The sequence below is a fragment of the Selaginella moellendorffii genome, unplaced genomic scaffold (assembly GCF_000143415.4).
Source record: "Selaginella moellendorffii unplaced genomic scaffold, v1.0 SELMOscaffold_42, whole genome shotgun sequence".
NCBI lineage: Eukaryota > Viridiplantae > Streptophyta > Lycopodiopsida > Selaginellales > Selaginellaceae > Selaginella > Selaginella moellendorffii.
This window is the reverse complement of record NW_003314303.1, coordinates 1,457,982-1,484,397: the sequence shown is the minus strand read 5'-3', so window position 1 is coordinate 1,484,397 and position 26,416 is coordinate 1,457,982. Positions and strand designations below refer to the sequence as shown.

Here is a 26,416-nt window from a genome sequence, read left to right as displayed (position 1 = left end):
CTTGGCGCTACTGGGCCAGGCCAAGCCACGACATGTTGGGCAGCAAGTCGTGGGTGGGTGTGGCAGCTGCGGGTAGCTAACCATGATGCAGCTGGTTGACCGGCTGGAGTTGCGGTTGCAGCAGCCTAGCATTGGTAGGCTGCTGGCTACTGCTATAGTTGGCACTAGCTGCATCGACGGCTGCTACTGCTAGCAAGGCTAAGCTGCTATGGTGCCTTGGGGTTAGCCCTAGGCAAGAAAACGAAAAAGCCCTTCAGAGAAGAGGAGAGGGCAGGCCAAACCCTAAACTGTAGTCTAGCAAGCTCAAAACACGATTACCATGCTCACATGCTTTCTCCCGTTGCTCCTTCCTCCATAGTCACAAAAGACAAAAAATCTAAATGTAGGGACTTAAAATTTTTTGCACTCAATGTTTGAGCATTGTGGGCCGCTAGATCAAGAGGATCTGACAGTGGAGTATGGGCAAGAGGGGAAAGAAAACAGAGGTGTCAGTGGGCAGTATTTTTGTTCTCCAAGTGGCAGATTGGGTGGATTCTTGGCAGTGTTGTGGTGATGTCTAGGCAGCTTAGGTGCTTTGAGTGGTAGGGAGCATTCCCATGGCATTTTTGGTGATCCTTTGGTGGTGCCAAAGCAACACACTAAAGGGGGTAAAAAGCCTTTGTGAGGGATTTGCCATGCCAGACCCAAATCAGGGGAGTTGGGCTGCACTAGACGCTAAAAAAATTGTTAAATGGAGATTTCAAGCTAGCTCCCAAACCCTTAGTGGCAATGAGCAGCTTCGGGTGGGGATTTTTGTGGCACTCTAGTGGCGGGACACAACACACAGAGGCTAATACAAATGCCCGACCTAGAGACTTGCTGTGCTAGACCCATGCAAAGGGAGTGAGGGGCATTGTGGCTCATTTCTCCTATTCTAGAGCCAATATATAGAGTTGTCTTGGCTTGCCATTGGCGAAGAGGTCCAACTTCAATAGATTCTTATTCAAATTTACCAAATTCTTCTAGAGACAAAAGAAACAGTGTGAGAACTTAAGCTTACTTGGTGGACGTGCTTTTGCAACCAATCAAAGCTGGTGAGGCCCGCTTGGATGCTTTTGAACCACAAATAGTTTAGGATTTAGACGCATTTAGGGTCAAAGACACCCTGCGATGCTGCAATTCGGTGAGATCGCTAAACGTGTATGTACATTCCCCATATCCCAATGGGACTAATACAAAAACTGGGTGTGTTGCCCTCTCAATGAGCTACTCTACGTGATCCTCTAGTGTCGTAGCTGGACCTAGTCCTGGAGTAGAAGTGGACGTGGTCGTCTCAATTGAATCATGTCGATGTCCAAGTCTCCCTGATGAGCTGAATGTAGAACAGAGTCTGGGGGGCACCACTGCCAGTGAATCTCACCACCTACCATTTTGCCGAAGCATGGGAGCCACCTAGACCTCCACTCCTCAAGCAATCTTGGTTTTGCCCGCTCTTTCAGGGTGGTGTAATGAAGACACATCACTGCAAAAGTGAGTCTCCACCATGATGCCACCACTACCTATATCCTCACTTGTTGCCCATCAAAGTGAGAATGGTTCCATGGCTCCCAAAGTGCTTGCACTCTAGTTGCTCTCCAGATGGACTAGCGCTCATGGCCAATTGCCTCCCAAACTGACATCCCGACTTCAGCCCCTGTCGCATCCCACCAAACTCGCATGTTCCATGCGTGTCATCCATGACAACAGATGCACCTCCACGCTGGACCAATGGCTGGACTTCTAGCTCCCTCAAACCAGTGGAGGATATCCCCACTCCAAGCCTCGAATTCTGGAATGTCTCCTAATTCCTATGTCACCTTGAAGATCTGTCACTATACCTCTCTTGCCACATCACATTCCCAAAGTCCATGTCACATTCCCAAAGTGCATGTCATGCTGTCTCTAGCTCACCACACTCTTTGCATCGTCGGCATACTTCCTCCCAGAACCGTTGTCCTACTAGTAGCATGTTATTTGCCACCAACCAAGAAGCGGCCTTGACTTTCTTCTGTACCGATAGTTTCCAGAATGCAAACGTGTTGTCCACCACCTGATTTGCTTCAACTCCTTGCTTGATCCATTTCTTCCAAAGCTTGGGGATCTCCCCTCGGGCCTCCTCCCTGCTGGTCAAGAGACCATCCCATGCTTCTTTGACTTCAAACGAGGAGAAGCTTGTTACTCCTCATTTCCATGCTATTGGGTCCCAATCCAAATCCTCAATAAGTTGTTGTTGCCACCATCTGAGAATGCTATCCCACTCTAGTGTGGCCATCGATTGAACCACCACCAACTACTTCAAAGCCTGTCATACTACTTGAATCTTGCCCTTGATTTTATCATCTGTCACCATTGGCATGGCCTGTTCATCTCCCGCTGGCAGCAGCATGTCACCTCTCATAACCCAAAAAGGACACTTAAGATTTTGTTCGGGAGACACAACAAACCACACCTCCATATCGCCATCCTCCCAAGCTAGTTTCGAGGCCATAAACACCCGTGTCCAAGCCCCCAAGTTGAGTCATTCCCTTCCTGGCACCACGTCCCATTGTAGAGCCACAAAGTCTCCAAGTTTGAGACAACACCTAGGCTAGAGCTGCCCCTTCTTCACCTCACTCACCGTTCTGATGATGCGAAGAAGATTGAGGTGGAATTTCCTCCACCGTCCTAGGTTAAAGACTTGCATTTGCCTCATATCCTTGTTCAGAACTCCCATTAGTTGCTTGAGAGTTTGAAAGCCTTTGCTATGCAACTTTCTCCAAATAATGTAGTGGCTAGATAGTGTAGTGGTCCACTTTGAAGAGGTCATTGAAGAATAGCGGCTAGTTCAGCCAATCCTCCATTTGCCCTAGCATTACCCTACTAACTGAAAACTCGCTCCATAGCCTGAGAAACCCTTGAACCAATGTGCCACCCTTAACTACTTGCTTCGGCCCTTTAGCAAAAAGCCAATATGGATCCTCCTCCCACAGTCTTGGAGTGTTGTGCCTAGGCCGGATTGCCAACAAGCTCTGCCTAAACATGAGTCTCCAGGGTTGGTTACCTGGTTGGAAGCCAATAAGGAGGATTTTGTACCGTAGTGTCTTTGCCATGTTGTTCAGATTAATAACTCTAAGTCCTCCAAGGACTCGTGGATGTGCTGTTGATTGCCATGCAACCTTGGCCATGATCCTACCCATGACAAGCGTGCCCCGCTACAGATACTTACAAACCATCGTGTGTACCTTTTTGAGAGTGTGTTCGAGGACAGGCCAAATTGAGAGGTGGTACCAAATGCTAGGCAGGATGATGCTCCTGGCTACAACCACTCTCATTGGCAAACCACTCTCACTTTTCAAACAGTCTGCTGTAGTTGGCTGTTGTAAGGCCAAGCATCTTCAAATACTTTTTGCAAAAGTTGTAAACATCCACTGCCCTCTCCCATTTGTCAAAGCTTGTTACGAATCCAGGGGGCCCGTTCACAGTTTTGGCCACACCAAACATGATATAACTATCCAGTTCCATCTGCATGATGCTGATGCTTATCCCTGCAATGCAGACTACTGTACCAAGCCTCCCGTCAAGTAGCACCTCCATAATTGTAGACTTTGTTTTACCACAGCCACTAACCCCCATAAGCAGAATGCATCCAAATACCCCGGATTGTTTCACCCTCTCCACGAGTTTCCAAGCATCAGAAGTCTGATGAGATAGTAGGAGGAAATCATACCTGAGGAAGAGGGTCTTTGAATCATGACATAATACACTGAGTCATTTGTGAGAGGTTCTTGGGTGAAAGGAATGCAGAAGAACTCTGGAGCGGCAGACCCAAATCGCAGCTCCTGCAAGATAGAGAACTGGGATCCTTGTTGCACAAGACCTAGAGATAGAAGATGCTGCTGCAATGAGACATAGTCATTCACATCGTCCAAAAGAACACCAACTTGTCCTTGAGCTATCCTCGCCGGCCTTGACCTCCACCTCTCATTCTGAAAGGTTGTTTAGAGTACAAACTAAGTTCACTCACATGCTTGAGGTCCCTGGTTCGAACCCCGGCTTAATCAGACTAGGTGAAATGTGTATATATTCATAGAAAAACTGGAGAACATTTCAAGTTGTTCTTCTACCACTCAAAGTCCATGGCGGCTTCCAATTCCAAGTGACACCGAAAGGTCTGACGTTCCTGAAAGTCCTCATTACCAGCCACGTGCCAAGAAACTGCTGCTGCTTTTTGGCTGACCTGTGCTTGATCCTCTCCCATCGAGATGCGAGTGAAACCAAGAGATCCGACCAAAAGCTGACAGCGGCTCTGATGTCGTTCGGCTGAGTCCTATGGTGATATAAGACGTCAATTCTTTCTCTGTAGATCGTCCATAGAGTCAAGATCCGAATGATGTCCCAGAGTTCTGTGTTCAGGTTGGTGTTTGCAGCCACGAGTGGAAGATGTTGTTGCTGCCAAGTTCGATGACAAAGATGGAAGACAAAAGCATTTGCAGGTGGAAAGCTATGCTTGGTGCCGTACTTGATCACTTCCCACGTAATATCAGCTGCACCCGGAACTACCAGAGGCTCAATCTCAAGAATGGGTGTACCGTTGTCATGTGCCCGCAGGAAGTCTCCCACCGTTCGTGCGATCCGAGAGTCCCAGGCTGGCCAAACTCCGTAGAAGGCGTCTGTTCTCCCAGAGCTTTGCCATTCTGAACAAACAAACGATTGAAGAAGATTGGCTGGCGTGCAGGTCGATCTGGAGGTTGTAACCTAACAAAGTCCTAATCACTGACTAGGTTTGATGCGATGGTGAGGAAATCCTTTTTGTTGGTGTAGAGGCAAAATATTTGATGCAGCTTTAGAGGCAATTTTGTAGATGCATATTATTTGTGGCAAGCTTGAGGCGAATTTGTAGTAAATTCATGAATTTTAGCCTTACAATTTGCATTGCAGCATCTGCTGGGGGATTATCCGAAACAGCAACTGCAGCAGCTCTTCTGAGACATTCGCGTACCCCTGCGAGCAGGAAGAACATTCCAGCCTCTTCCTCTGTCTTGGTCAAGTCAATTTCTTCGTCATCGGCGGCAGAAACAGTAGCAAATGCGCTTCAAGCTGAGGTTTCTTAGCCTCAGGCCCGGCTGTATCTCTGGATCAGCAATCTCCGCGACCGGCTGGATCTCAGTATCAGCCATCTCCAAAGCAGCAGAATCAGCAGAGAAAGCAAAAGAAGCAGAATCAAAATTCAAAAATTGATTATAATGGGCATAATCCCTCGCGGCCAAGGTTGTGTTGGGCTTAACTCCCTTAACCTGACACGTTTATTCATCCAGCGGTGACAATGTGTGTTCTTTCATTTTGGCCAGTCTGCATTTAGTTTAAATGTTGGGTTTATGATTTTTGATTTGACACGTGTCATTCATCCAATTGCTGCAATTTGTCCGAAGTATGCGAGCGAGTGAAACGTGAAGAGCTTTGGAATGATGAAGAAGAAACGACTATGCTGCCCTGGCTGTATAATGGCTTTTAAACGGAATAATGTTCGCTTCAGCCTGACTCTAGTTCTTAATCCTTAACTGAATCTCGCTATGAATATCCTTTGCTCAGCGGGAGTTTCTTCACAACCTAACGGGCTGGCTAATCTGCCTCTGGAGATGGAAAGCAAGTGATGAAACAACAGCCTTCTTGGATCTCAGCTTCTGGAGCAAGTCCTGGATATTCTGGTATATTTTTAGAATGTTACATATTTCATTAGTATATCATAAGATCGATCTATGATCTTGCAGTTCAAAGTTGAATATTAAGGTACATACTCATACTCTTTTAACAGCTTCTTGTTTTGTAGCTCTCAAGCCTTCAACAAACAACTCCAGGTTTGCCGAAGACGAACTCCCTTGCACAACGGCCCTCTTGGCATCCCTGCCAAGCTCACCCACATTTCGTCGTATCTCCTTCCCTTCCTCCCCATTCATCAGAACTCTGACAGCCTCCTCGATCACTGCCTTGTCAATAACTCCGTCTTGTCTCCTTCGCAGGCTCAATGCGAGCTTCTTCTCCACCAGAAACGCACAGTTCAGATTCTGCTCTGTGCAAACACTCTCCAGCGTCGAGTTCCACCCACAGTGAGTGATGAATCCACCCACAGAAGGATGCCTCAAAACATGATCAAATTCATGATCACTAACAACATTTACTTGAGGCTCACGAATGTCACAAACTCACTTCTGATCGACATTGCCTCACGGTTTCTGAGTTCAAGGTTGGTGATCAAATTTGGTTATTTCGGCATACTCGTCTATTTGGTAAATTTGACTATCAATGCCTTGGCATCTCTGATTGGCATATCAGTTGTATCTTCCTTCGACCATGCGTTTCATCCTGTCTTCCACGTTTCTCTGCTTGAACCATACATCGCTAATGACATCCCAGGTCGAGTCATCCCACTAGCTCCCGAAGTCCAGATTGATGGTCACTCTGAGTACGAAGTTGTTAAAATCCTAGATTCCAAGATCCTTCAACATTGACTGTACTACTTCATTGACTGGGTTGGCTAATCCTCAAGTGATTGGACATGGGAACCTTAGAAAATTTAACAAATGTTTCAAAACTATCTGACTTCCACATGCGGTACCCATTCAAACCAGGACCAATGATTTGTGGAACTCGTGGGGGATAATGTCACGGAACCAGTATATACGGACAGCAAACATTAGCAAGATTATTCACTAAGACGTGGTTAAAGAAATAACCCCTTTATAGTTACCCCCATCGGATGATTAATAAACACAAGACTAGTTAGATGGGATTATTTTAAGAATGTTTATAAATTATAAACCCAAGATTAATCAAAATGACAAAAGCAGTAGCACCTCATTCTAACAACAACAATTAGCAAAGCAATGAAAGAAAAATATTTTAATCTGAATTCATAAAACTGTTAATATTGGTTGTTTGGAAATACTCTAAAGAAAATCTTATAGAACTATCATATATATAGAGATTAAAACATGGTCATGGTATTGCCATTAAAATAAAACGTACAAAATATTTTTTTTAATATAACTTTTCTGTATTTAAAAACTATTCAAAATTAAAGTAAATATAAAACTTATACTGTATGATATAATTGTATTTATTTCAATAAATTTATTAAATTGACAATTTCACCCATTCTTAAAATTTAAAATAACATTTATGAACAAACACAATATTTTTTTCTATTCAATGATTTATCATTAGAAAATATTTAATAAATAATTTTTTAACGTCTGAAAAAGCCTTTTGTTATTTAATCTCCTAAAGTAATTTTTTTTTAAATATTAAAATCTGAAAAACATATAATGAATTTCTAGCATAATCATACAATCTATAAAATAATTGTTGTATATCAGAATTTAATGTGAATTTTCTGTTGCTTCATGCCTAAGCTTGCACTTAATCATAACATCAATTATCCACCATAGTACATAAGCATTTATCCATATCTTAGTCTAATTAAAATATTTGGTATATTTCTAGTTTTCCTTATACTTTAGTCAATAGGATTGGATATATATCGGTGCATATATCGGTGGTATATATCGGTGGATGTATAATATTAAATGAGAAAGTATAGGATTCCTTAACCTAAAACACATGATAATTTTTACTACATTTCAAAAAAAAAAATCTATGAGCATATGCCAAAATAACAAAAGCAAGAGGAAGATGATAAGGTGGCTAGGTGGCATGAGGTGATTTTCTATAATCAAACAATTTTGGTTAGGATTTGAGTAAATTGTCGAGTTGTGGAGGATGACAGTATAGTGTTAGTGTCCAGGAATTTATGAGGTAGGCTAGGCATTATTCCTGTGTTTCAAATTGTTTACTAACATTTAATAATGATTTTTTAAAGTGTGATAGAAAAGTTCATGACCTCTTTTTGTGTGTTTCTAAGTGTGAAATTGAGTTGATCCTACGCAAGCACTTTGCTCTTGTAGTTCTTGCAGATGACTCTAGTAGCCCCAAAAGCTCTATGGGTTTCTGAGCAAAGAGTTTCAATAATATGGAAAAAAGGAATAATTTGAGAGAAAGAGTTTATGAACAAGAAATTTACCCTTTTTTCAAATCGGTTAAAGGACTTCCCAAAATTGGCATAGCTCATATTAAGATTCACAATTTATTTGAATAGAGAGATAATTTTTTCTTCCTTTCTAATAAAAGGCTATGGAGCTTTGTAAATGGTGACGATAGAGACGAAGATCCAGAGAGCTAGAGACAGTGGTGGCAGCGTCTTCGACACCAATGGAGCGGAGTCTTACGTCTATGGCCAGCGTATTGGCCTGTGCCGGGGCCTCTCGATGCTCCGAGAGATCCACTCGTGCATCGCCGACCGTGTCCCGCTCGAGCGAGATGCCTTCGTCTCCAACAAGCTCGTAGAATCCTATGGCAAGTTTGGCAGCGTCGGGGAGGCGCGCCGCGTCTTTGACGCCATCGCCGACAAGAACGTCTTTTCCTGGGCTCTCATGCTCTCTGCGTACGCGCGGGCTGGGCAACTTGAGAGTGCCAAGGAGATCTTCGATGAGATGCCCGAGAGGAACCAGGTCTCTTGGACTGCCATGCTCGCTGCATACACGAAGAACGGGCATTTGGACGAGGCTAAGCGCCACTTTGATCGGATGCCCGAGTGGAACCTTGTGTCGTGGACTGCGATGCTATCAGCATTTGCCCATACCGGGAATTTGGAAGGAGCCAAAGAGCTCTTCGATTCCATGCGTGAGAAGAATATGGTCACCTGGACTGCTATGCTTTCGGCTTATGCGGATGCTAGACACTTGAAAGAGGCGGAGAGTATCTTCCAATCCATGCCGGAGTGGGACCTAATCTCGTGCACTACGATGCTTTCGGCGCATGCCCAGAACGGGCAAGTTGACGAAGCTAAGGGACTGTTTGATCGGATCCCAGAGCTAGATCTCGTCTCCTGGACAGCGATGCTATCGGCTTACGCAGACAATGCCAAGATCAAAGAAGCCTACGAAGTGTTTGAAACGATGCAGGAGAGGAGCATTGTTTCCTGGAACGCTATGCTTGCAGCGTATGTCCAAAACGGGCATCTGGAGGAAGCAAGGGTTTTGTTTGATAGAATGCGGAGCCACGATCTCGTGTCCTGCACCGCTATGCTCTCTGCCTACGGAGAGTTTGGGCATTTGGAGGAGGCCAAGAACATCTACGACGAGATGCCGGAGCACAACATGGTCTCCTGGGGAGCGATGCTCGCAGCATATGCCCAGAACGGGCATCTGCGAGACGCGAAGAAGATGTTTGATGCGAGCCCGGAACAGGATATGATCTGCTGGAACACGATGGTGGCGTCGTTCGCACACACGGGGCACCACGCCGAGGCCATGGAAATGTTCCTGCAGATGAAGCTCAGCGAATCCCCCGATGCCGTTTCGTTTGTCTGCGTGCTCCTGGCTTGCATCCACTCGGGGAAGCTCTACGAAGGCTGGGCCAAGTTCTGCTCGATGGTCACGGACTTCGCCCTCAAGCCAACGCCGCAGCACTACTGCTGCGTCGTGGAGATGCTCGGGAGAGCTGGGCATTTGCGGCATGCCGAGGATTTGCTTGCGGGGATGCCGTATTTGCCGAGGGCGTCGGCATGGAGGAGCCTGCTCGGGGCTTGCCGGACTGGAAGAGATGTGGAGGGTGGCAGCCGGGCAACCGGGCAAGTGATGCATTTGGATCCAAGGAGTGCTTCCTCGTACGTAGTTCTCTCGAGCATCGTGGCCGAAATATAACCATTGCTCCAAAACAAAGATCAAACTTTTTCTTCGAGCATCGTGGCCGAAATATAACCATTGCTTCAAAAGAAAGATCAAACGTTTTCTAAGATTTCTCGAGATATAACCATTGCTCCAAAACAAAGATCAAACTTTTTCTTCCATCGTGGCCGAAATAAAACCATAAGAAATATGACCTTAGTTGAGTGGACTGTAAATGTATCGCGGCTAAGATATATAACCATTGCTCCAAAGAAAGATCAAAACTCTCAAAGTAAAGCTAAGAGCTTTCGTCAACCTTTATTGCTATTCATCGACGAAGAAACGCTTGTCACTTATTCCAGAGGAAAAAAGCGAAGATCTGGAGGTGTCTAGAGGGTGTTTTGGAGCGCCTTGATCTTGATGATCTGGTTAGCAGGGCTCAATCCCTTGGGACAAGCGTTCTCGCAGTTGCGAATGGTGTGGCAGCGCCCAACTTTGTAGTCTCCGGCGATGGCTTCCAGCCTCTCCCGCGTGTACTCATCTCGGCTATCGGCAATCCATCTGAGGAAGAGATCCAATTAGAACCCAAGTTCACGAACACACAAAAGCTCTACAAACAAAACACACCCAACACATCTAGAACAGGCAAAGATCAAAGGACAAAAGAGCCATCCATACCTGTGAGCGTGAAGCAATGCCGCAGGACCCAAGAACTTCTCGGGATTCCACCAGTAGCTCGGGCAGGACGAGGTACAGCACGCGCACAGGATACACTCATACATCCCATCCAGCTTCAGCCTCTCCTTCTTGCTCTGCAAGTGCTCCTTCTGGCCAGCCTCTAGCATAGTCTTGGTCTTGAGCCACGGCTCCACGCTCTTGTACTGCTGGTAGAAGTTCGTGAGGTCCACCACCAGGTCCTTGATCACGTACATGTGTGGCAGCGGAAGCACCGACGTCTGGGCAGCGTCCTTCTCGATCTTGGTCAGGCAGGCCAGCCCATTCTTCCCATTGATGTTCATCGCGCAGGAGCCGCAAATCCCCTCCCGGCACGATCGCCGGAAGGTGAGACCCTGATCCACCTCGTTCTTGATCTTGATGAGCGCGTCCAGCACCATGGGGCCGCACTCGTTGAGGTCGATCTTGTAGACCTGCTGCTGGGGATTGCTGCTGCCATCGGGATTCCAGCGATAGATCGAAAACTCCTTGATGTTGGAGGATTTCTCCTGGCCGAGGGCGGAATCCGAGGCGGTGGCGCTCGCCCTGATACTTACAGCACTGGCAGCGGGCCTGCCGAGGCGCTTGGCGATCGCTCCAGCTGCCGTGAACATCGCTGCCTCGAAATCGCGAAGATCTACCAGGAAGAGAGAAAATGGGACACTCAACCCTGACCTAAAGCTCGGCTAGTTTTATCTGGCCGTCGGATTTACTTTGATCCAGCGGTCTAGGTGAGTTAGGGTTCTTGAGTTCGCGCTTCTTTCTTTTGGCGCTCCCACGCATTTTGGGGGCAATGGGGATCAAGGTAGTGCGTCCTATCTCGTTTGGCTAGCGCTATAGCTTTGGATGCGCAGGGATTGACGAAGCTCTTGGCGGACAACGCGCCCGGCGCCATGAAGGAGCAGAAGTTTGAGAGCTACTTTGGGCGGAAAATCGCTGTGGATGCGAGTATGAGTATATATCAGTTCTTGGTGAGTTCTAGATATCTTTGCGTTGTGTCTCACACAAGAAGCCTTGCATTCTAGATTGTTGTGGGACGAACTGGCACTGAAATGCTCACGAATGAGGCTGGAGAAATTACAAGGTTTGTTTGAAAGGAAGAACAAATTCCTTTTTTTTTCTTTCCTTGATACTTAGTTCTTTCGCTGACTCCAACGCAGTCATTTGCAGGGAATGTTTACTCGGACAGTTCGCTTGCTGGAGTCCGGGATGAAGCCTGTGTAAGAACATCGAGTTTGTGGCGATTTTTCTTACTGTATTGTTGTTTGTTTCTTACGAGTGATCATTCACGTCAGGTATGTCTTTGATGGAAAACCTCCGGAGCTGAAGAAAGCTGAGCTTGTGAAAAGGTAGCTCCGATAGCACAGTTTTTCTTCAAACTTTTGTTTTTTTAATCAGAGGTGCGAGGCGTGAAGAGGCCACTGAAGGGCTTACGGAAGCGATCGAGGTGGCGTTACTGAAATACTCGTGTAGTGTTTTTCTGTCTGATTATAGTCCTTGTCCTGCAGAAAGGTGAAGTCGCGGACATAGAGAAGTATAGCAAGAGAACAGTAAAGGTACGCCTCACTTCCATTTGATTCTTTCATTCGATCAACATGGTTCCTGTGAAGGTCACAAAGCAACACAATGAAGACTGTCAAAAGTTGCTACGGCTCATGGGAATTCCGGTCATCGAGGTACTCTTTTTTCTTTGGTGGATCTTTGCATCAGCAAAGATTTTCACTGCTTGTACTTTGTAACAGGCTCCCTGCGAGGCAGAAGCTGAATGTGCGGCCTTGTGCAAAGCTGACAAGGTAGTTCGATCTCTCTATCTCTCCAGTTCGATCTTTCTCGTCTTTGAATCTACTGCGGTTTTGTTCCGCAGGTTTATGCCGTGGCTTCTGAAGACATGGATTCCCTTACCTTTGGAAGTCCGAGATTCTTACGGCACCTCATGGAGCCAGCTTCTCGTAAAATACCAGTTATGGAGTTCCAGATATCTACGGTGCGTGCGTTTAAGCTTTTTTTTGTTCTCACAATGAGTGTTGATTCTTGGCTGTCTAGGCTCTTCAAGAGCTAAACCTTTCCATGGATCAGTTTATTGATCTTTGCATTCTTTGCGGGTGTGACTACTGCGACACGATTCGCGGTAAGTTTCTTGCTTATCGTTAAAACAGTGGTTACCTGGTTTGTACCTTGTTAGGAATTGGACCACAGACAGCTTTGAAACTTATTAGACAGCACAGTACTTTAGAAGCAGTATTGGAGAACTTGAACAAGGACAGGTGCGTTTTTCCATACGATATCTCTTGCTTTGACTTGCAATATCAAACCAGATACCAAATTCCAGAATCTTGGCCTTACCAAGAAGCCCGGCGGCTCTTTAAAGAGCCCATCGTGCTGCCAGATGAAGAGCTTCCGGAGCTCAAATGGAATGCACCCGATGAGGAGGTAAATAAGTCCAAGTTTTCATTTATCTTCTTGCTAATCTCCTGCTGCAGGGATTGAAAAAGTTTCTGGTAGAAGAGAATGGATTCAATATCGATCGCGTGACAAAGGTAAAGCTGCGGCACCTCTTTGGGTATAGAAAACTAAAAGCGCAGGCTCCGTTCCCCAGGCAATCGAGAGGATCAAGAGCGCCAAGAACAAGTCCTCCCAGGGAAGGTCTGTCGTAGCTGTTTTAATTGTGCTTCGGATTTCTCAGGAGTTTTGGAGTGGAAATCTGTGCAGGATGGAGTCATTTTTCAAGCCCGTTGCGTCGTCCTCGCCAGCAGCCGCTGCTACAAAGAGAAAGGTGAGTGGAGTGATTGTGGCGTGGCGTGCGCAAGTTAAAAGCTCCGTATTGTAACTCATGAAGCCTCATCTATAGGAGACACCCGAGACGACGAAAGGGAGCTCTGCGAAGAAATCAAAAGCCACGACCAAGGGCAGGAAGAAATGATCACTTATAGCTCCATTCCATGGAAGAAATGACCACTCAGTTCCATCACTAGAACAGCGAGGCAAGAACAAAGTTTCCATCGCTAGAGCAGGGATGGAGGCGAGGAAAGGAAAGGACCACTTAATGCTCCATTGCTAGAGATTGATCCAATCCCATCGAATTAACAAGGAATCACCCAAGAACTCTGTTTTCTATCAAAGGCGAGACCATCACTAGAGCTGCGGGGCAAAAACAAATTTTGCATTGCTAGAACAGGGAGGCAAGAGAAGGAAATGACCACTTACTGATCCATTGCTAGAAACGGATTCAATCCAATCGAATTGACAATGAATTCCAATCCTCTGTTTTTAGGGTTCTTCCAAGAAAGTCCTTTTTGCCTTTTAGGGTTCTTGAGTTATTGGCGTAATGAATTTTATCCACAAGAAATCATCCAATCCAAAATCCAGTAACAATCGATCGATCGATCGATCGAATCGATCAGTCCCAATCCCCGTCTAGATCGTCGCACTGGAAGCCGGGGCGACTGGGCTCCTTGCCGGTACTCGCCGGGCACGACGATTGCGCGGGCGGTTCCAAGCAATTGTACTGGATGCAAAACACCGAGCTCGCGGGCAAGAGCTGGGGCATCACCTCCATCGCCTGGATCGCCGAGAGGAAATTGTGCTGGAGGTAGAGGTTCTCCACGTCGCCGGCGGCCAATCCCTGGATGAGCTCCCGTGGGACTCCACCCGAGAGCTTGTTGTTGTTGAGGAGTAAGCTCTTGACAGTGGCCAGGAATGGCGATAGCGATCCAGTGAGCGCATTGTGGCTGAGATCCAGGCGCGTTATCCTCACGGGGCCCTGGGGATCCACGCTCCCGCCCAGGAGATTGCGCTGGAGGAGGAGCTCCGCGAGCTCGGGCAGCGTGAGCAGCGAGCTCGGGATGGCGCCCGAGAGGCGATTGGAGCTGAGGTCCAGGAAGGCGATCTGGCCCAGCAGCGCCGTGGAGGCGATGGATCCCTCGAGCGCGTTCCAGGAGAGATCGAGGTGGGCGAGAGTGGCGGCGGGCAGCGCCGAGGGTAGGTTTCCAGAGATCCGGTTGCGGTCGGCGCTCAATCGCTGGAGCGGCGCGGCGATGGCGCCCGGGAGGGAGCCCGAGAGATCGTTGGAGGAGAGGATGAGCGTGGCCAGCGATGGCAGCGCGAAGATGGAGGCCGGGATGGATCCGGTGAGCTTGTTGTTGCTGAGATCCAGCCCTCGGAGCGATGCCAGGCTCTTGAAGCTCTCTGGGATGGATCCGGAGAGGCCGTTCTTGGAGATCCCTAGGAATTCCAGGCGAGAGAGGGCGCCAATCTGGGGTGGGATGGAACCACGGACGCTACCCGGGACGAGCGTGAGGATCCGGAGGTATGGGAGGCTGCCCAGCGCCGGGCTGAGGTGGCCGGAGAGACCTGGAGAGCCCGCGAAGCCACTGCCCATGCTGAGCATCACGACGTGCTGCGTGGAATCGCCAGCGTGATCCCCGGAAGAACACACGACCCCGCGAAACGAGGAGCAAGGATCTAGCGTGAAATCCCAGGTCGCGAAGAATGTGGAGCCCGGGAGATCGTCCAGGGCGTTCCGGATCACGCGCAGCGCCGCGTACTCGGTGGTGTCGATCTGGGCGCTCGCGATTGGGAGAAGCTCCGGGAGGAGGAGAAATTGGAGGAAGAGAAGAGCGACTGGAAGAACTTTGGTAACCCACATTGCTTGATCTATCGCGAGAGGAGATAAGCTGCGAGAGAGATCTTCTTCGGATTCAATCCTTTCTCCTTGGATTTCGATCGAGCTGAGAGATTTCTTTCTCCTTCCTTCTCGGATTGCTATCCGCTATGAGAAATTCGCGAGAATTTCTTCCTTCTTTCTCTTGGAACTCTCGGTGGAGATTGGAGATTCGTGCGCTGCTTATAGTACTCTGGTCATAGTCGATCGACCTGGAAAGAAAACAACAAGGAGCGCTCCCCCTGAATCCAGGACGAGTCGAATTGTAGCGTAGCAAGGTTGGGACAAGACCTAGAGGTGGCGAGCAATGATCCACTGCCTCCTCCTGCGCGACGATTCCCTCTCACTCTCACATTCTCGCAAGCTTCCATGGATCTTTGCTCCTCTTTCCCGTGACCGAATTGGAGCTCTAGAACTCTCTACGCGAAGAGGGAGAAGGAGAGCTTTCATAGCCAGGCAGGAGAGAAAAGCAAGCTCTCTTTTTGCAAAGGAGGAGAGCTCTCCATCTCTCCAGCGCTACAAATCGACACGATAGAAGAAGCTTGGCTTGCAATGCAAGTCCCCACCCCTCTGGCATTTCAGCTCTTCCAGGCTTTCCCTTACAAACAACGACCAGGTTTTAAAAGCCAAAGCGTGCGCTTCACAGATCAATCCTTGTTCTTTCTCGCTTTAAGTGTTGGAAAAAAACAAAAAGAAAGCATGAAAAAAAAAAATGTATCAAAATCGGTGTGAGAAAAATTCTCGTTTCATTCCTTCTTAAATGAGGTGATGCTTGCGTCCTATCCGCCACCACCACCACCACCACCACCGCGCCACCACTCCACCACCACCTTTCTCGTTCTCTAACTATAATTTTCCCAGTCCGTATATCGCACCGTCTTTACATTCATCGCCATCAATACTCCAAAACTGTACAAATACTGTACGCTTACCGATGAAATATCAGGTCGCTCTCAAAAGGTCTTCCAAAACCATAGCTTGATCACAGCTTGCAAGACACGGAGTTTTTGGACAAGGACAAAAGAACCACAACATGGTATTAATATATATATGTTGCAAACATATAAAGTGAAGATCACAAAGTTCTTCCTGGCTTCCTTTGTCTCCGGTTGGGCACTGTTATAGACTAAGTCTTAGTCTATACTTTTTCTTACAATCAATGTACTTTTGCCGAAAACAATGATATATATAATTTTTATTTTTATTTTTCTTCAAGGTAAAATTTCAGGAAATAAGTTGGTGTGGCTACTCAGCAGGGGCATTTTGAGTTGCTGTTGCTGTATGGCATCTTGTAGCATTATAAGCAGCCTCTGCCTGCCTGGTTGCTCTGTCTGGATCCCATCTGCTGGCATGTGATGTGATCCACCTATAAGCTGGATGAGATTTACTTTCTTTTTCATTTCAGTTTTAATCTAAAAAGTAAGTTTAATGCTATAATATTAGACTATCTATATCCATAAAGTTATGTTTGGAATTTTAAATTTTTTAATCATTAGTAATGTGAAGCCAGGTATTATAAACCTTCAGATTCTGTACCAGTTTTACTAATAAACTCTCTGCCAAAATCTCAAGGCAATTAGACAATAACAATTAGCATTTTAATAGCGTTTTTTATCTAAATTGATTCTTTCATGTTTAATTTTACTTCAAAATTTCTTTTAAAAAAATATTCTAACCATATAAATTCTAATGCAACCTCATCTGTATTTTATATGTAATTTGCTATACTAAAAAACTACTATATTAAATACCTATGAGCTAAGATCCTGCTGTAATATTAAAAAAAACATTTATTTAAGCCAAAAAGGTTCCTTGTTAGAGAGATTAACATAATCTATTATAACAATCCACCACAAATAATAATCTATCATCCATATTTTCCACTCGAATTGTCCCTATAACTATAAATAAATCAATTGTATTTAACTAAAATAATTTGAATATACATTATAAAACTATAAATATTTTATAAAATTTCTTAAAAAATGATAAATTAAACTAATCAATACTTTAATATACAGACTAAAGAAGTTAAAACTTGTCCAAAAATATTTCTTAAAATATTAAAACTTCAATGTTAAAGACATAGATGAATATTTTTAAAAATAATGTATTAAAAATCTTATCAATAAAAAATGTAGTGTTAATAAAGAAAACATTATAAATTAAAAAAAATCCTTTAAAAATATAATAAAAGAATGTTGTAATAGTTGAATAAAATGGTTATATTCATTTTATTATGTTTAGATTTTAAAAAAACTTAGTGAAAGGAATAAAATAACTTTAAAAATTCAATTCTCACTTTAGCAATAAAATTATATAATTAAATCCATTTAAATTTTAAATAAAAACTATTAACCAAAATTAATAAATTAATATAAAGTAAAATACGGCTTTATGTGTATGGAAGCTTGTAGGTTTCTAAGGTATGATCCATAACGCATATTAGATATAAGTTGGTGCACCAATGTTGGGAGTCATACCAAACATTCTATATGATGTCATTTGTAAATGCATATACAAAAGTTGGGTTTAAGTCCCAACCTACTAAGGCATAGTGATAGTTTGGAATATAAAGACACTCATTTTTCAGTAGTCATAGATTCTCAGTAAAGAGGCTAGCTTGGGCACACCACCAAACAAAGATGCCCCAAAGTTATGATGCATGGTTAAAGTGTTTAGTGTGAAAGCTCAATATATTTAACTTAAACACTTTAGTACAAGTGATACCAAGGACATGGTGAATGAGATAAAGACACTCAATCTTAGTTATTATGGACCCTTGGCCAAAAGGGATAGCTTAGGCACACTGCCAAGTGTGGATGATGCCTCCAAAGTTATAATTAACAATTTAAAGGTTTGGCAAACCCAATATTTATTAGTAGACATGTTAATGGATCAATGTGAGATCACTAAGTAATCTTATAGCTAAACAAGGATAAACTCCTTATTAGGTTAAGAAATGAGTTTTCTAGTTTAAAGTGTTGATTTGAATTATTGACAATGGTGTAACTTGGTTAAGGTGACTAAATAGGAAAGATACATAGGTGAAATAAGCAATGAAATATAATGGTATTTTGAGTCTAAAAAAAATAATCTCTAAGGAAAGACCTAGAGGAGCGTTACAAGATTGGGCTAAAGATAGAGCTCACAGTAGGAAATGCTAAAGAAACTTACAAAAGATGAATACTCTATAAATTTGGTAAAGAAAAACCTTTGCTATGGAACCAAAAAGATAGCTCAAGGTTAAAAGTAATGACATTATGTTACTTGGTGTAACAATTAAAGGATAGGAGCAAAAAACTAATGGCTAAAAATAGATCTTGAAAATTACTAGAAGGAATCCATATTATAAATTAGGCAAGGAATTACAATGTGATGGATGCTAATGGATTATAGGAAAGAAAATATGTTTCCAAAAATGGATTTACCAAATGCTTTAATATAACAAAGGTGAAAGCTCCAAGAAATGGAGCAGCAAGGTAGCTAAATAATAGTGCCATAGACAGTCTTAACATAAAATAAATGGAACTTAGTGTCTAGGGTGGTACAAAATAAAAGAGAGGATAATTGTGCCCTTAAGTGAATAACTTTCTAGGATGGAGAAGTAGAGTTTAATGTCAGAGACACTAAGGAAATTGACTTGAGAAATCAATATCAAATTTCTAAAGTATGATAATTATGTTGATAGAGGTAGAGACTACTCTAGAATGAGTAATAAAATTGAGATAGAGGTGTTTAATAAGTTTAGTAAGAGTTAAACAAAAAAAGGAAGAAAACCACCACAAGTGATCTTATGAGTCTCTAAGATGGAGAAACTATACTCCTTAGAAAATGAGTAAGGCATAGTGAACTTTTAATGGCAAACTCTTGATAAATATTAGCTTAATGCCAAAGATAAAAATGGTAATCTATGATAGAGTTATTTTATAAAATGGTTTATTGTTCAATAAGGACATCAAACTTTGTTTATGGAGTTGTGAAACATGAATCCCTAAGCCCCAAAGTGAAGCTATAAATGTGCCATATGGTAGTGGTCAAAATAAAAGTTCAATGAATGTAACGCATTTGGACTAAAAACTTTAACTCGAAAAGTCAAGAATGGGAGTGAAACTTCAAATAAAGTGATTAAGGAATGAGCATGAAGCAATTGGTGAATAAGTCTTTAGAAAGGGACATAAAAAGGATTGACATATGGCAAGTGTCGGGACCAAGTCTGAAAAAGAGTTTGAGATGGAGTCCAAGAAAGAGTCTAAGAAGGAGTTCAAGATGGAATTCAAAGAGTCTAAGTAGGAATCCAAGATAGAGTTCAAGATGGAGTCCAAGAAGGCACCTGAGATGGAGTTTAAGCACTTTTACATATTTTGCTTTGCATGAAAAAAGAGGCTTTAGAAGTGAGTACCAAGTTGCATAATTAACTCAAATGGCTTTTGACAAAGATGATGCAATTACTGGAAGGTATTATCACAATTGTCAACATGTTTATATGCACATTTAGAAACATCTAATACTCTAATTTACATAAGTGATTGTGCTTAAACCATTGTACCATTGCAATGCTTTCCTTTAGAGACATGTTGGAAACTTGTGTAAATGCTAGGCATCATCGCAAGAAATGACATATGACAACCACTATAAAATGATTAAACCAATGATATATAACATCTTTAAGATTCCCATAAAAGAACTTTGGTAGGACGTAAGGATTAGTGTAAACGACTAAGTTTTCCATTCTACTTTAGTCATTTAATCACACTTTTAACCACTTGAAAGAATCTTACTCATAACCTTTTATAAGTCTTAATCCTAACTTAGGACATGCTAGCCCCATGAATGGCATCTATGCCACTTTAGTCCAAGTGCTCCATATGTCCGATCCCATGGTAGACACCCCAAAGGCACCACTAACATATCAGCCTGTTATGCTAAGGGCCTTGACCATTTACCCTTGTCTCATTAATAGTCTAAGACCACTTATGCTATAGTCCTGTCTCTAAAAGATTATGCCCTTTGTTTATGAGTGGTCATTCTAAAACCATACCTTAACATCTTTAAGATGCCTGAAGACATAGGGAACACCTTTCCCCAATATCCCTTTTTTAGTCCTCATTAAATCCCTCTCTATCCATAGTTGTGCTCACCAACACTGTCACTAAGTTAGGGCTCAAAGATCTAACTACTAAGTTCCTTTGAAACTTCCTCACCACGTGACTATACTATAAGATATAAATTTTTCCTTTCCAATTTGTTAGCTTACCTCATCTATCCAACCACCATGACCTTGGCCTTAGTTAAAATCTTTTGCCGAGGTTCCTATCTATTATACCAGCTCTTACTTAGTCATATTTGGTTTTAGCAACTCATTGCACGAGCAACAAAACATTAGCCATCTATCTATGAATTTCCAAATTCTCTTTTAATCCCCCTCCCTGAATTAGACTAGACTTAAAGTTTGACTACACTCTTCACAAGCACAAGCAGCCAAGCACACCAAACCTCCTGGTTCTTAACATCCCTTGGTACAACAAGACTTGATTATAGAACCCTTCTAAATCCCAAGCTTTAGGTGCAATACTTGATTCGGGACACCAGGGGGAAACACTATGGCCAAATAGCCTGGTATGGGCCTCTACTCCCCCACTTCCATCCCGAAAGGAAGGTCCAAGCCTGTAGGAAGGGCGAGGACCAATGAGCTGTAAGATACTCAAGTGGGGCACCACTCCACATGAGTCGGGAGCACCATAGTTAATTTCCCTTCTGAGGGTGGGAGTTGCTCTTGAGCATGTCCTTGGGTGGCCCTTTCGGCACCACCCAAGTCCATGCTCACTCCCATCCAAAGCCCTTATACCTTATTTTCAACCTTAAGTCAGTTTAGAAGCATCATTAAAGAATTTCTTCAAGATTAATTCCTAGACCTCACTATCCCTATTATACTTTTGGAACCCTTTATATCCCCCCCCCCCCCCAGGAGACACATGCTTTGTGCTTTCACCCCACAACCTGTATTACTATTCAAACTTAGTCTCAAACTCGATTTCAGACTCGATCTCGAACTCGACCTCGAACTTTATTTTGGACTCAATCTCGGACTTGGTTTCGGACCCAATCTCGGATCTCAAACTCAATCTCAAACTTGGTCTTGTCCCCAGTCTCGAACTCCGTCTTAGAGTGGCCTCGAACTCGATCTTAGACTCGGTTTCAAACTCGGTCTCAAAGTTGGTCTCGGACTCGATCTCAGATTTAGTTTCACCCAATGAACTCTTTATCATTTTGGTTGTGCTTTTAAGGATCTCCATATTTCTGTGAGACACCAAATCCCTAGGCCCCAAAGTGGAGCCGAAAGGGCGCCATGTGGTAGTGGCCAAAGCGAAAGCTAAAAGAGCGTAACATGTTTGGACTAAAAGCTCCGATTTGAAAGGTCGAGAGCCTCCCTCCCTTTAGCTTACGACACCTCGAAGAGTTGGTTCTTTATATATACCTTTGGTCACTATGTAAGAGGATTGCTCCTTTTCCTTTCTATAGTTTGAGACTTTGGGATAACTTTTCAAAACATTGTAGCCCTACATAAGTCTCATGGATGCTTTCCCCACCTTCCACCCTTTGGTGCCTTAGATATGTGGCTAAAGTGAGGTTCTAATAAGCCATGCCAGGTATCCAAGTAAATAGTGCCACCCACACTTGGATTGGGAGCATTGACCATTTGATCTCCCAAGGGAGCTAGAGTCAGCTTTTAAACACTTCACCAAATTACTCTACTTATCCATCTGTATTCACTCTAACCTTAAACTCCTTAGTGGTTATATTATCACCCACCATATAAGTATAGCCTTTCTTAGTCACACTAGCATTTCCTGGCTAAACTGGTTCCACTAAAGTCCTCCCACTACTATCCTTTTGGAGCTTACAAAACCCTTTAGGGTCTGGGAGATAATCGCTTTAGGCTTTCACCCTTGAACTTGGATTTAAACTCGAATTCGGACTCAGACTTGGACTCAGTCTCGATCTCGGTCTTGGTCTTGGTCCTGGTCTCGGTCTCGATCTTGGTCTTAATCCCAGTCTTAGTCCCAGTCTCGGTCTTTATCTCGGACTCCATATAGGACTCATTCTCAAACTTTATCTCAAACTCCTTCTCAAACTTCATTTTAGACTCTTTTTCGGACTCCATCTCAGACTCCTTTGCTCGGACTCCATTTCAGAGTCCATCTCAGACTCCTTCTCGGACTCCATTATAAACTCCTTCTTGGACTCCATCTCAGACTCATTCCCGGACTTTGATTTCAGATTCCTAGATCTTTAGGAATGTTGTGGCTAACACTTCATTAAGATCTTTTGAGAGTTGTGCATATATTTGCCCCATCCACCTTTAATGATGCTTTTTAACTGATATAATGCTATGAGACATCACTTCTCCCACTTGTCGCTACATTTCCCACATGAAGTGGAGTTGAAGTATATGTTCTAATGGAGGTTGATGTTGTTGCTATCCATGTTTAAAGACAATGGCAAGGACATAATTGTGGCCATAATGTTTGTTGTTAGGCATGTGATGAGGATGGCCATACATATAAGTGTTATCATCATTTTCTAGATTAGCATCCTCCATTTTCTAGATAGAGGCTTTGGTGTTAATAACATCATATTGGTGTTGATATGGTGAAAAGTCATAATATTAAGATTTTTTTGAGAAATAGGGAGTCATATAAGTAATGGAGGGACCTGCATGAATTAGTTAGTGACCCCTTCATCTATCTTCTGGGAATACTTTTAAAGGGGTTTAGTTGCCACTAGTTTATCTAATGTTTACTTTCCAAGCTTATTTTTATAACAAGAAGTCCCTTTCCATGTTAGTTGAGATGGATTTAAGTTTATCTTTTATTACTAAGCCTATTGCCACACATTTACCATCTACATTTGCATTGTACAACTATGTTAATAATAGTATACAATATTATAATTATATTTGAACCCTTTTTTATCATAAGGATCGAAGGTAATTAGAGTTCTCTAGTTGATTGACCAAGATCTAGAGGAACATCAAGAAGAGGCACTAATGAATTTATAAGTAATACTATTTGTTCTTATTCCCTTTATATAAAGTGTTTTATCTACTCCATATACACAATATGTAGTGGATTGGCATATTGAATATTGTGCCGAACTTTATAAACTTTTTGTTCAACGTGCTTATAAACTTGCGGTTCAACATTTGATACAGTTTTTTTAACTGAGTAAGGAGCCCTTTAAATAAACCACATACTATAAAATTGGGAAAACAAACCAATATTACATCATCCACTTCATATTTTATAGGTGGGTAATGATAAGAGTTATAATGTTATTATTGCCTATTTGTATACAGCCCAACTGTTTATTAGGCTGCTCAAATACTAATCCTAGAACCTAGCATTAATAGCTCATGGCAATCACAAAAGTAAACTCAACTTCATGAGCAATTGAATTATTATTATATAAGCATTAATATATTGAAGTACCAATAAACTTTATATTCTTGTAATATATGCATATTGTAGAAATAATAAATAACCATCTTAATTTGAATGTTAAAAGTTTATATACTTTACAATAGCTTTCTAGTCATACAATAATGTCTTATATGCTTGTCTAGAATAGGAGATTCATGTGGAATAAAGACTGAAGGCACCACTAACCATAAATGATCACCACAATGAGCCCCCACAAAGTAAAAAAAGTTATCCTTAAGGTAACATTAAGAATGTAAATATTAAAATAGTAAGTCATCAACAAGATTCTCAAACCTATCAAAAGCTTTTAAATCCATAACTCAACATTTTGAGCTTCACTAACCTCACCAAGAGAAAGTAAATTTCACTAATGTTTGAATAACAAACATATTAGGAACATAAAAAAAGATCAAAAAAAGAAAAGGAGTTTGAGAAAGAACCTCAACATTAGTTATAATACTTCTAAGTTATAAACAACTTTGAAGTCATATATTTTAAGTTTCAAAATCTATCCAACAATATAACGAGCCAATTTCTTCCACTTCAATATAATGATTATAACATAATCACCCTTTAATAAAGTTTAATAACCATGTAAGTATGCATGAAACTTCTCAAAACCACTGCTAGACACTCTTTATTTATCATAGACCTAGATTTATGCTCTCTTGCATCAATACACCTCTAAAACTAATATTAAAAGCATCTATATGCAAGATGAAAAGTTGAGTATAGTGCCAAAATTGGAAGAATTATTAACATTTTTTTAAGATCTATAAATGCCCATTCACCATCTTTAAACCAAATGAATAATAATGTTGACGACATCAACAATGCTCATAATGATGAAGTGTTATATATTATTCATACACTTTGGAGCAAAGAACTTCAAAATAGCCATAAGTTTTTTATAATAAACTTGCAAACAAAGAAATGTAGTACTCAAGATAAATTATGTCCTTAGGCTTAAACACACGCTTAAATCACTTCAACCCAAACTAACTTTTTGTAGTCGATCCAATATCTTGTAAGCGTCATGAATATACTCTTCCCACATCCCCTCTAAATGGATCAAAACATTATACAATCACATTTGACATATCATAAAGAATCTCATCTATCATCTACTAGAAAGTTGTTAAAGCATTATGTAAATTGAACAACATCACCAAAAACTCATACAAATTAAATAGTGTATAAAAAATGGTTTTTAGAACATCCTCTTTAGCCATCTACTAACCAAAAGTAAAATTTAACTTGGTGAACTAATAATTTCTCCTCAGACAATCAAGAAGATTAATAGTGTAAAGAAAAGGATACATATTTAGGATAGTCATTTCATTTAACAAAGAATAATCAATGTAAAATTGAATACTCCTATTAGTCTTCATCACAAGATGAGGTTCAGAATCCTAAAAGCTCTGAGACTTTTAAATAACATTTTTCTTCAATATCTCTTTGATATTTGCATAAACAATTTTAATCTTTTTTGATGACTAATGCCAAATAGAAGATAAACATCCTTAGTTAAAATAGGATGATGCATTGCAATCTTAACCTTAAATGACATATCAAAATTGAAAAGATTAGCATAGTAAGTCAACAATTACAATGCAAAGACTATTTAAAGGATCTAAAAAGGGAATAAAAAAACAAAAAGGAAACACAATAAAAAGTAGTGGGGAGATAAACTGATGGAAGAAGTAGAGGGATGAATTAAAACACAATTGAGAGGAATGAAAGAAAAATGAAAAAAATGTAAAATAAAGGGAAGAAGTTTCAAAGCCATATTCGTCATGATTGCACTGTAATCAATCCATATTAAAGATGAGATCAAAAACTTAACTCAACACTACTTATAAGATCATTTATATGCATAATTAGGTCCACCTCATCCCACATATACACATGGGGATTTTGATAATCATCAAATTGGTTTCAATTCAAACCATTCACTCCTATATATAAACAAGATGTTCACTTTTTTTATATAGAACTTTATCAAATATATATTAAGTGTTTTGCTAAAAACAAATCAAATCTTAACTTCAAAAGATTTATATCAATTAATAGAGAATGCTATTTAAAGTATGATATCAAACTTTATCTCTTTTTGGTTTGCTTAAGCGGATGGTAGTGAATATACCTAGAATATACTTGGATATTCTAGGATATTCTACTATTAATCTTGTATTTATAATTTATAAACATGTTTATAATTTATAAAATTTCTTAAGCCTTTTCAAATATATTATTTTTATTCTTTCATCTAATGGTTGATATGCAACAAGATTAATTTTGTGTTTATAAATTACAAACATGCTTTTAATTATAAACTTTATTTGATCAATTGAATTAATAAGTAAAAATAACACTATTATTTAGCAAACCAAGCATTGCAAACCAACCAACCTGTAGCAATTTATTTTTTAATAAGAGATAAAAGTTTAGTTGGTATGTACCAAAAAAGAAAGATACCCTTAACTAACATTAAGGATACTGCTGCTGCCAGTCCCGACAATGTGCAGCCGCTGGGAGTGTGGGTCTGGCGGATGCTGGATGCTCGTCACCAAGCTGGATTATCTGGACAAGCTGCCGGGCTGGAGGCTGGAACTATGCTCGCTTACGGGCAACTCAGCTTTTGAGGCCTAAGTATCTCCCATACGTGAGCAAGAACCAGAGCGTGATGACGAGCTTTGGGGACGAGGTTTTCATCGTGGAGAACTTCGGCCGCTGCCCTGATGGATACCTGACGGGGGTTAGAAGTGTATTGTCGGGCACGGAGTCGGCCTTGTTGCCCGAAATCAGAGGAATACTTCATGCTTCCTCGTGTTGGACTG

The 26,416-nt window shown here is 42.0% G+C and overlaps 4 protein-coding genes across 6 annotated transcripts; 2 read left to right on the top strand and 2 right to left on the bottom strand.

Moving 5' to 3' along the window:
• Positions 1 to 8,198: 8,198 nt before the first annotated feature.
• Positions 8,199 to 9,755, top strand: LOC9635830 (pentatricopeptide repeat-containing protein At4g02750). Its single transcript, XM_024684719.1, has one exon. The coding sequence runs from the start codon at positions 8,199 to 8,201 to the stop codon at positions 9,753 to 9,755; it is 1,557 nt and encodes a 518-aa protein (XP_024540487.1).
• A 245-nt stretch (positions 9,756 to 10,000) lies between these two features.
• LOC9636198 (succinate dehydrogenase [ubiquinone] iron-sulfur subunit 1, mitochondrial) lies at positions 10,001 to 11,113 on the bottom strand. Its single transcript, XM_002979695.2, has 2 exons — positions 10,398 to 11,113; positions 10,001 to 10,280 (listed from the first exon to the last, which is right to left on the bottom strand). The coding sequence occupies exons 1-2, from the start codon at positions 11,045 to 11,047 to the stop codon at positions 10,109 to 10,111; spliced, it is 822 nt and encodes a 273-aa protein (XP_002979741.2). The 5' UTR covers positions 11,048 to 11,113; the 3' UTR covers positions 10,001 to 10,108.
• Positions 11,114 to 11,120: 7 nt separating this feature from the next.
• Positions 11,121 to 13,552, top strand: LOC9635829 (flap endonuclease 1). Of its 3 annotated transcripts, none has more exons than XM_024684740.1 (17): positions 11,121 to 11,238; positions 11,288 to 11,404; positions 11,459 to 11,517; positions 11,594 to 11,653; positions 11,729 to 11,782; positions 11,832 to 11,880; positions 11,942 to 11,989; positions 12,044 to 12,109; positions 12,176 to 12,226; positions 12,298 to 12,417; positions 12,477 to 12,561; positions 12,616 to 12,697; positions 12,749 to 12,863; positions 12,914 to 12,970; positions 13,030 to 13,076; positions 13,143 to 13,206; positions 13,285 to 13,552. In XM_024684740.1, the coding sequence occupies exons 1-17, from the start codon at positions 11,227 to 11,229 to the stop codon at positions 13,351 to 13,353; spliced, it is 1,155 nt and encodes a 384-aa protein (XP_024540508.1). In that variant the 5' UTR covers positions 11,121 to 11,226; the 3' UTR covers positions 13,354 to 13,552. The 3 variants fall into 3 exon arrangements, with proteins under 3 accessions (XP_024540508.1, XP_024540507.1, XP_024540509.1); XM_024684739.1 differs by having other exon boundaries at positions 13,282 to 13,552; XM_024684741.1 differs by lacking the exon at positions 11,121 to 11,238 and having other exon boundaries at positions 11,377 to 11,404; positions 11,604 to 11,653; positions 13,282 to 13,552.
• A 25-nt stretch (positions 13,553 to 13,577) lies between these two features.
• Positions 13,578 to 15,751, bottom strand: LOC9635569 (LRR receptor-like serine/threonine-protein kinase ERECTA). The gene has a single exon (XM_002979694.2). The coding sequence runs from the start codon at positions 15,076 to 15,078 to the stop codon at positions 13,831 to 13,833; it is 1,248 nt and encodes a 415-aa protein (XP_002979740.1). The 5' UTR covers positions 15,079 to 15,751; the 3' UTR covers positions 13,578 to 13,830.
• Between the last annotated feature and the right edge of the window lie 10,665 nt (positions 15,752 to 26,416).

What these genes read in the sequence shown, in the direction of transcription:
- LOC9635830 (XM_024684719.1), top strand. Translation starts at nt 8,199, where the DNA reads ATGGTGACGATAGAGACGAAGATCCAGAGAGCTAGAGACAGTGGTGGC.
- LOC9636198 (XM_002979695.2), bottom strand. Translation starts at nt 11,047, where the DNA reads ATGTTCACGGCAGCTGGAGCGATCGCCAAGCGCCTCGGCAGGCCCGCT. An exon ending in GCATTGCTTCACGCTCACAG is followed by an intron (nt 10,281 to 10,397) that starts GTATGGATGGCT and finishes TCTCTTCCTCAG; the next exon opens with ATGGATTGCCGATAGCCGAG.
- LOC9635829 (XM_024684739.1), top strand. An exon ending in GAGGCTGGAGAAATTACAAG is followed by an intron (nt 11,518 to 11,593) that starts GTTTGTTTGAAA and finishes ACTCCAACGCAG; the next exon opens with TCATTTGCAGGGAATGTTTA. An exon ending in TGGGAATTCCGGTCATCGAG is followed by an intron (nt 12,110 to 12,175) that starts GTACTCTTTTTT and finishes ACTTTGTAACAG; the next exon opens with GCTCCCTGCGAGGCAGAAGC.
- LOC9635569 (XM_002979694.2), bottom strand. Translation starts at nt 15,078, where the DNA reads ATGTGGGTTACCAAAGTTCTTCCAGTCGCTCTTCTCTTCCTCCAATTT.